The sequence below is a fragment of the Pecten maximus genome, chromosome 14, assembly GCF_902652985.1.
Source record: "Pecten maximus chromosome 14, xPecMax1.1, whole genome shotgun sequence".
Classification (NCBI taxonomy): Eukaryota; Metazoa; Mollusca; class Bivalvia; order Pectinida; family Pectinidae; genus Pecten; species Pecten maximus.
This window is the reverse complement of record NC_047028.1, coordinates 326,776-336,541: the sequence shown is the minus strand read 5'-3', so window position 1 is coordinate 336,541 and position 9,766 is coordinate 326,776. Positions and strand designations below refer to the sequence as shown.

The following is a 9,766-nucleotide window of genomic DNA, read 5'->3' as shown; positions in this document are numbered from 1 at the left end:
ATCTACGTCCATTAAAGTGTAGGATTAACGGCGGCACATCCTGTCATATCAGTTCAAAGGTCTTCGTCCTCAAGTTTATTTTTCCTGCTTGAAATATGTTTTAGACTTCTTCACTCAATTAGTATACTTATTCTATTTCACAGGCGCCAAGTACATACAACCCGTCCAGTAGATGTGTTCGTATTGGTTTTATAAAGAAGTAGCTATATCTAAATATAAAATACGTTTATTTAATACATTATATACCGGTAACATATCTAAAATGTAAGATAGATATATTTCTAAATAACAGCTGTGTGATGTCCTAGAATCATTGACGAGTCCGAACAAAACAGCTCGGGGGTGTTGATAGCACCACTGACGAGTCCGGACGAAACAGCTGTGCTATCTAGAATCATTGTCGAGTCCGGACGAAGCAGCTGTGCTATCTAGAATCATTGTCGAGTCCGGACGAACCAGCTGTATGATCTAGAATCATTGACGAGTCCGGACGAACCAGCTGTGTTATCTAGAATCACTGACGAGTCCGGACGAACCAGCAGTATGATCTAGAATCACTGTCGAGTCCGGACGAACCAGCTGTATGATCTAGAATCATTGTCGAGTCCGGACGAACCAGCTGTATGATCTAGAATTATTGTCGAGTCCGGACGAACCAGCTGTATGATCTAGAATCACTGACGAGTCCGGACGAACCAGCTGTATGATCTAGAATCACTGACGAGTCCGGACGAACCAGCTGTGTTATCTAGAATCATTGTCGAGTCCGGACGAAGCAGCTGTGATATCTAGAATCATTGACGAGTCCGGACGAACCAGCTGTATTATCTAGAATCACTGACGAGTCCGGACGAACCAGCTGTGTTATCTAGAATCATTGTCGAGTCCGGACGAACCAGCAGTATGATCTAGAATCACTGACGAGTCCGGACGAACCAGCAGTATGATCTAGAATCACTGTCGAGTCCGGACGAACCAGCTGTATGATCTAGAATCATTGTCGAGTCCGGACGAACCAGCTGTATGATCTAGAATTATTGTCGAGTCCGGACGAACCAGCTGTATGATCTAGAATCACTGACGAGTCCGGACGAACCAGCTGTATGATCTAGAATCACTGACGAGTCCGGACGAACCAGCTGTGTTATCTAGAATCACTGACGAGTCCGGACGAACCAGCTGTATGATCTAGAATCACTGACGAGTCCGGACGAACCAGCTGTGTTATCTAGAATCACTGACGAGTCCGGACGAACCAGCTGTATGATCTAGAATCATTGTCGAGTCCGGACGAACCAGCTGTATGATCTAGAATTATTGTCGAGTCCGGACGAACCAGCTGTATGATCTAGAATCACTGACGAGTCCGGACGAACCAGCTGTATGATCTAGAATCACTGACGAGTCCGGACGAACCAGCTATTTGATCTAGAATCATTGTCGAGTCCGGACGAACCAGCTGTATGATCTAGAATCATTGTCGAGTCCGGACGAACCAGCTGTGTTATCTAGAATCACTGACGAGTCCGGACGAACCAGCTGTGTTATCTAGAATCACTGACGAGTCCGGACGAACCAGCTGTATGATCTAGAATCACTGTCGAGTCCGGACGAACCAGCTGTGTTATCTAGAATCACTGACGAGTCCGGACGAACCAGCTGTGTTATCTAGAATCACTGACGAGTCCGGACGAACCAGCTGTATGATCTAGAATCATTGCCGAGTCCGGACGAACTAGCTGTATGATCTATGACCATTGACGAGTCCGGACGAACCAGCTGTATTATCTATGACCATTGACGAGTCCGGACGAACCAGCTTTATTATCTAGAATCACTGACGAGTCCGGACGAACAAGCTGTGTTATCTAGAATCACTGTCGAGTTCGGACGAACCAGCTGTGTTATCTAGAATCACTGACGAGTCCGGACGAACCAGCTGTATTATCTAGAATCACTGACGAGTCCGGACGAACCAGCTGTGTTATCTAGAATCATCGACGAGTCCGGACGAACCAGCTGTGTTATCTAGAATCACTGACGAGTCCGGACGAACCAGCTGTGTTATCTAGAATCATTGTGGAGTCCGGACGAACCAGCTGTGTTATCTAGAATCATTGTCGAGTCCGGACGAACCAGCTGTATGATCTAGAATCATTGACGAGTCCGGACGAACCAGCTGTGTTATCTAGAATCACTGACGAGTCCGGACGAACCAGCTGTGTTATCTAGAATCACTGACGAGTCCGGACGAACCAGCAGTATGATCTAGAATCACTGACGAGTCCGGACGAACCAGCTGTGTTATCTAGAATCACTGATGAGTCCGGACGAACCAGCTGTGTTATCTAGAATCACTGACGAGTCCGGACGAACCAGCAGTATGATCTAGAATCACTGACGAGTCCGGACGAACCAGCTGTGTTATCTAGAATCACTGACGAGTCCGGACGAACCAGCAGTATGATCTAGAATCACTGATGAGTCCGGACGAACCAGCTGTGTTATCTAGAATCACTGACGAGTCCGGACGAACCAGCTGTATGATCTAGAATCACTGACGAGTCTGGACGAACCAGCTGTATGATCTAGAATCATTGTGGAGTCCGGACGAACCAGCTGTGTTATCTAGAATCACTGACGAGTCCGGACGAACCAGCTGTATTATCTAGAATCACTGTGGAGTCCGGACGAACCAGCTGTGTTATCTAGAATCATTGTGGAGTCCGGACGAACCAGCTGTGTTATCTAGAATCATTGACGAGTCCGGACGAACCAGCTGTGTCATCTAGAATCACTGACGAGTCCGGACGAACAAGCTCTGTCATCTAGAATAATTGACGAGTTCGGACGAACCAGCTGTGTTATCTAGAATCATTGTCGAGTCCGGACGAACCAGCTGTGTTATCTAGAATCACTGACGAGTCCGGACGAACCAGCTGTGTCATCTAGAATCATTGACGAGTTCGGACGAACCAGCTGTGTTATCTAGAATCACTGACGAGTCCGGACGAACCAGCTGTGTCATCTAGAATCACTGATGAGTCCGGACGAACCAGCTGTGTTATCTAGAATCATTGTCGAGTCCGGACGAACCAGCTGTGTTATCTAGAATCATTGACGAGTCCGGACGAACCAGCTGTATGATCTAGAATCATTGTCGAGTCCGGACGAACCAGCTGTATGATCTAGAATCACTGACGAGTCCGGACGAACCAGCTGTGTCATCTAGAATCACTGACGAGTCCGGACGAACCAGCTGTATGATCTAGAATCATTGTCGAGTCCGGACGAACCAGCTGTATGATCTAGAATCACTGACGAGTCCGGACGAACAAGCTGTGTTATCTAGAATCATTGTCGAGTCCGGACGAACCAGCTGTGTTATCTAGAATCACTGTCGAGTCCGGACGAACCAGCTGTGTTATCTAGAATCACTGACGAGTCCGGACGAAACAGCTGTGATATCTAGAATCACTGACGAGTCCGGACGAACCAGCTGTATGATCTAGAATCATTGTCGAGTCCGGACGAACCAGCTGTATGATCTAGAATCACTGACGAGTCCGGACGAACCAGCTGTTTGATCTAGAATCATTGACGAGTCCGGACGAACCAGCTGTATGATCTAGAATCACTGACGAGTCCGGACGAACCAGCTGTGTTATATAGAATCATTGACGAGTCCGGACGAACCAGCTGTGTTATCTAGAATCACTGACGAGTCCGGACGAACCAGCTGTGTTATCTAGAATCACTGACGAGTCCGGACGAACCAGCTGTGTTATCTAGAATCATTGTCGAGTCCGGACGAACCAGCTGTGTTATATAGAATCATTGTGGAGTCCGGACGAACCAGCTGTGTTATCTAGAATCATTGTCGAGTCCGGACGAACCAGCTGTTTGATCTAGAATCATTGACGAGTCCGGACGAACCAGCTGTGTTATCTAGAATCACTGACGAGTCCGGACGAACCAGCTGTGTTATCTAGAATCACTGACGAGTCCGGACGAAACAGCTGTGTGATGCAGTTTTATATTCATTATAAGACAGTTTTTACTAAATTTCCATTAAAAAAGTACGTCACATGCACTTGTGTGCCTCGACAGTCCTTGGATATGTAATTCGTAATACATCTAGGTTTTAGGGTCGGTTTAATGATGCTACCAGATAAAGCCGATGTATTGTAGAACAAACATCAATATATCTCTCCTGAGTGGAATAAGTGCTAGCTCAGACAGAAATAATGACTATGTTATCATTTCGTCATTGTTAATAATACTTAATGCTTTACTATCACTTTATATTACGCAGGTTAAAGACACATATCAGTTTATAACAACCTTTTCAAACGATGGGGTGTATTTATATTGCGTATTTGTTTATATCAGCTTTTCTTATTTCGGTATCACAACAACAAGCGATATTTACCGGAGCCCAGCGACAAAAGCTCGAGGATGCCGAGATTGAAAAGAAAGTTTCTGAACAACTCTGGCCTCTCGTGGATGAGTATGCGACTAACGCGTTTAATGAGGTCCTAATGGAGTTAAGACAAAAGTTTCTGACGGAGATAGACCTGCTTTCGGACGAAATCGACAGCCTCGCTGACAAGGCAGTACAGGTGGAAGAGGCCATAAACAACATATCGCTTGTTGCTGGTAAATAGTTTTTATTTATTGCTTTCTGTGTATCATTGATATAAAGTATTAAGCGTACATTTATTTACGATAGGTGAATTATAGTTCACATCAAAGGGACTGTTTCCAGTAGTGCTGTGACACTGGAGCCTGTAACATTTCCTATTTCTTCACTGGCTCTACTGTTATATTTCCCTTGTTCTTTTATTTATTTTATACTATCCACACATCCAAATTCTATCATTTTAGCTTACATATTTTCCGTTGTGTATTTTGTCTAACATTTATGGATCTGCTCTCCTGAAGTTTCAGCCACGTTGAAGTCTCGTTTCGATCTTGAGTAAAAGATGGCAATTTTATAGCAAGATTGTTTCTGAAAAAAATGTGTATTTTCAGACTTATGTAAGTCGATTTGGTTTTAGAAGAATTTCAGAAAATGGTCCATTTGGCGGTCATTTTGAAAATTGCTGTTTTTGCAAGGCTCTAATTTCACTTTTGTTGGACTTTTCACTAAAACCATCATTGCGTTGGCAATGTCGAATGTTTCTAATTCATTTTTGCTGTAACACTTTGCATTGTTCAGTGCAATGAAAATAGTAAACAACGAAGTGAGGAATTACACAGGTTTTGCATTTTATTTTCACATTTAATGGAACTGGAGTAATTAAACATATTTTCCTGAAAAACTGAAAAATGACAAAAAATATTTCAGGACAAAATAGTTAGCACACTGAGCCCACATTTTTGTATCAGTATAAAAAGGAAAAACTTGTTTTCCTATTTGATCTGCAAAATACCTTAAAAAGTGTCACCAGAACTGCTTATAAATCTAGCAAAAATGGTGTAAAATTGGGTAATTTATACTTCATCATTTAGGGGTAGGGATTACATAAATTGCTATTTTGATTAAAAATATTTTTCTAGATCGATTCAACTTCTAAATTTGAAAAGAAAATGCTAGTTTTGTCAATTTCAAGAACATTGATACATATCTGATTATACACTTTTGACATATTTGCTTTGATTTGTTGTATGTATGGTCAAACATCAGAATTCACGTAAAGTCACATATTATGTCAAATTGTAATCTTTGATCAACAATAGATCAAAAACGAGCACAATCAACATATGAATTTCATTTCATTTTTATACCTCTGTATTCTCCACTTTAGAATGAGATATATGAATTTAAAAAGTTAGTAATCAGAAAATTTTGACTTTTCTCCAGAGCAGATCCTTAAGACCATCATCTCTAGCTAAGTATCATTTTTTATCATGATTTTCTTTCTTTCCTGTTTTTTAAAGAAGTACTAGTTTAACAATTTATTGCTTACTAAAAAAACTATGCTGCGTTAAAATACGAATGTAGCGATAGGTTCTTTAGAATTCGAAACAGAATAATTTATAAATTATAATTCACAATATAGATGTTACAAGACCCAGGTGTCCTGAAACAACAGACGGCCACTATATTCTACAAGGCAATCATTGCTTCATGTTCAGAGATGAAAAATTATCATGGGCCCAGGCTAAGGTAAGTAACTGCTATAACACTGAAAGTACTTTATTTCATTCTATTTTCTCTTAACGGCTATTTTTTAGTATCAATTCTTTTAAGCAAACGAATCTGTTGCGTTTGCGTTTTGTAGAAACATTTGCTAAGTTAGCACTCTTGTCAACAGTTATGGTGCAATGTCAAAGGTGGACATCTAGCCAGACCTACAACAACGAAAATCAATGACTTCTTGAAACGGGAATGTAAAATTAGAGGTTAGTGTCTTCTTTCTTATCTAGTCTACAACGCCAACACGTGGACAGATTGTACAGGCGGCGTTAGCCCGAGTTTTCTCTGGCCCTGTCACCATGACCCTACACCAGACATGGTGACAGGGCCAGAGAAAACTCGGGCTAAGGCGGCGTCAATGTCCTCACTAATATATAATACATTCTGTTACTATTAAGTCATTTTACCACTAAACACAAAGGATTGGGTTATTTGTCATCAAAGTTGTATTACTAAATACAAAAAAAATGGGTTACTTTGTCGTCAAAGTTTTATTACTAAATATAGATAATCAGGTTACTTTGTCATCAAAGTTTTATTACTAAATATAGAAGACCGGGCTATTTTTTTAGTCGATAAAGTAAACACTATATCACACACATAACATTGTGTTGCGTTAAGACTGTAGTAACATCAAAATATTATGATTCCAAGGAAAACAATTCTGGATTGGAGGCCATGACACAGTAGAAGAAGGAAGATGGGTATGGGACAATGGCGATCCTATCCCTAGTAACATCATGGACTGGGCACCAGGGGAACCAAATAACTACGGCACCGGGCAGGATTGTCTCGGCATAGGACAAGATTCCCACCGTAAATGGGACGACAAAGCCTGTAGTTTTGGTTTGGAATTTGTGTGCCAAACAGCAGCTGTGAATAATTAACGTAGAATGATTAACAATAGACGAATGGTGAATTCAGCAGGGATGCGGTAGCAATCGACAATACTACAGAGTTTGGACAGGACGGCAACAATTGATTGTACTGGACAGTTTGAACAGGGCGGCGAAAGTTGACAGTTTGGACAGGACGGCAACAATTGACAGTTTGGACAGGGCGGCGACAATTGACAGTTTGGACAGGGCGGCGACAATTGACAGTTTGGAAAGGGCGGCGACAATTGATTGTACTGGAGAGTTTGGACAGGACGGCGACAATTGATTGTACTGGACAGTTTGAACAGGGCGGCGACAATTGACAGTTTGGACAGGGCGGCGACAATTAACAGTTTGGAAAAGGCGGCGACAATTGACAGTTTGGACAGGGCGGCAACAATTGACAGTTTGGATAGGACGGCGACAATTGACAGTTTGGACAGGGCGGCGAATGTTGACAGTTTGGACAGGGCGGCGAATGTTGACAGTATGGACAGGACGGTAACAATTGACAGTTTGGACAGGGTGGCGAAAATTGATTGTACTGGACAGGGTGGCGACAATTAACAGTTTGGACAGGGCGGCGACAATTGACAGTTTGGACAGGACGGCAAAAATTGACAGTTTGGACAGGGCGGCGACAATTGATTGTACTGGACAGTTTGGATAGGGCGGCGAATGTTGACAGTTTGGACAGGGTGGCGACAATTGACAGTTTGGACAGGACGGCAACAATTGACAGTTTGGACAGGACGGCGACAATTGACAGTTTGGACAGGGCGGCGACAATTGATTGTACTGGACAGTTTGAACAGGGCGGCGAATGTTGACAGTTTGGACAGGGCGGCGACAATTGACAGTTTGGAAAGGGCGGCGAAAATTGATTGTACTGGACAGGGTGGCGACAATTAACAGTTTGGACAGGGCGGCGACAATTGACAGTTTGGACAGGACGGCAAAAATTGACAGTTTGGACAGGGCGGCGACAATTGATTGTACTGGACAGTTTGGATAGGGCGGCGAATGTTGACAGTTTGGACAGGGTGGCGACAATTGACAGTTTGGACAGGACGGCAACAATTGACAGTTTGGACAGGGCGGCGACAATTGATTGTACTGGACAATTTGGACAAGACGGCGACAATTGATTGTACTGGACAGTTTGAACAGGGCGGCGAATGCTGAAAGTTTGGACAGGGCGGCGACAATTGACAGTTTGGACAGGGCGGCGACAATTGACAGTTTGGACAGGGCGGCGACAATTGACAGTTTGGATAGGGCGGCGACAATTGACAGTTTGGACAGGGCGGCGAATGTTGACAGTTTGGACAGGGCGGCGAAAATTGACAGTTTGGACAGGGCGGCGAATGTTGACAGTTTGGACAGGACGGTAACAATTGACAGTTTGGATAGGGCGGCGAATATTGACAGTTTGGACAGGGCGGCGACAATTGACAGTTTGGACAGGACGGCGAAAATTGATTGTACTGTACAGTTTGAACAGGGCGGCGAATGTTGACAGTTTGGACAGGACGGCGACAATTGACAGTTTGGACAGGGCGGCGACAATTGATTGTACTGTACAGTTTGAACAGGGCGGCGAATGTTGACAGTTTGGACAGGGCGGCGACAATTGACAGTTTGGACAGGGCGGCAACAATTGACAGTTTGGACAGGGCGGCGACAATTGATTGTACTGGACAGGGTGGCGACAATTGATTGTACTGGACAGCTTGGATAGGGCGGCGACAATTGACAGTTTGGACAGGGCGGCGAAAGTTGACAGTTTGAACAGGGCGGCGAAAGTTGACAGTTTGAACAGGACGGCGAAAGTTGACAGTTTGAACAGGACGGCGAAAGTTGACAGTTTGGACAGTACGGCGAAGTTGACAGAACTTAACAGTTTGGACAGGGTCGCGACTATTGACAGTTTAGACAGGGTCGCGACTATTGACAGTTTAGACAGGGTCGCGACTATTGACAGTTTAGACAGGGTCGCGACTATTGACAGTTTAGACAGGGTCGCGACTATTGACAGTTTAGACAGGGTCGCGACTATTGACAGTTTAGACAGGGTCGCGACTATTGACAGTTTAGACAGGGTCGCGACTATTGACAGTTTGGACAGGGCGGCGACAATTGACAGTTTGGACAGGGCGGCGAATGTTGACAGTTACAATTGGACAGGGCGGCGACAATTGACAGCGTGATATACTGTAATACAACTTTCCTTTCGCACTTAAATGATGTATGATTGTTAACAAAGACCATACTTATACTATGATAATTACATTTTATGTTTAGATACATTCGTTAAAATAGTCGTTATGTTTAGGTTTTCAGGCCTACTGGCCATCTTTAGACCTTTATGCATTGTGGTAGGAATCTGCTCCCATGACTTTATTTACATCGATTACCTATTATTTCATGTTAATCAGAAACCACATTGTCTCGTGAACCACGGGAAAATGTCTTTATGTATCAATAATAACGAAAATATTCCATACATTTTGTTATGATGCGGATAAAAGTGCGAGAACGTGACAACAATGGACACAATTGCTGTGGGTTATTGATGTCTTTATTGGTGTATAACAATTACCAGTATTATGTTAATAAACCCCCATACACTAATATTGCCTTTCTGTGATCATTTATCATACACCACTTTATATACCATTTTTAT

At 43.3% G+C, this 9,766-nt stretch overlaps 1 protein-coding gene across 1 annotated transcript; it reads left to right on the top strand.

The window, feature by feature from the left end:
- Positions 1-4,289: 4,289 nt before the first annotated feature.
- LOC117342626 (lithostathine-like) lies at positions 4,290-9,714 on the top strand. Its single transcript, XM_033904824.1, has 4 exons — positions 4,290-4,659; positions 6,066-6,172; positions 6,321-6,408; positions 6,857-9,714. Exons 1-4 carry the CDS (start codon positions 4,356-4,358, stop codon positions 7,087-7,089), a joined length of 732 nt encoding a protein of 243 aa, XP_033760715.1. The 5' UTR covers positions 4,290-4,355; the 3' UTR covers positions 7,090-9,714.
- Positions 9,715-9,766: the final 52 nt, after the last annotated feature.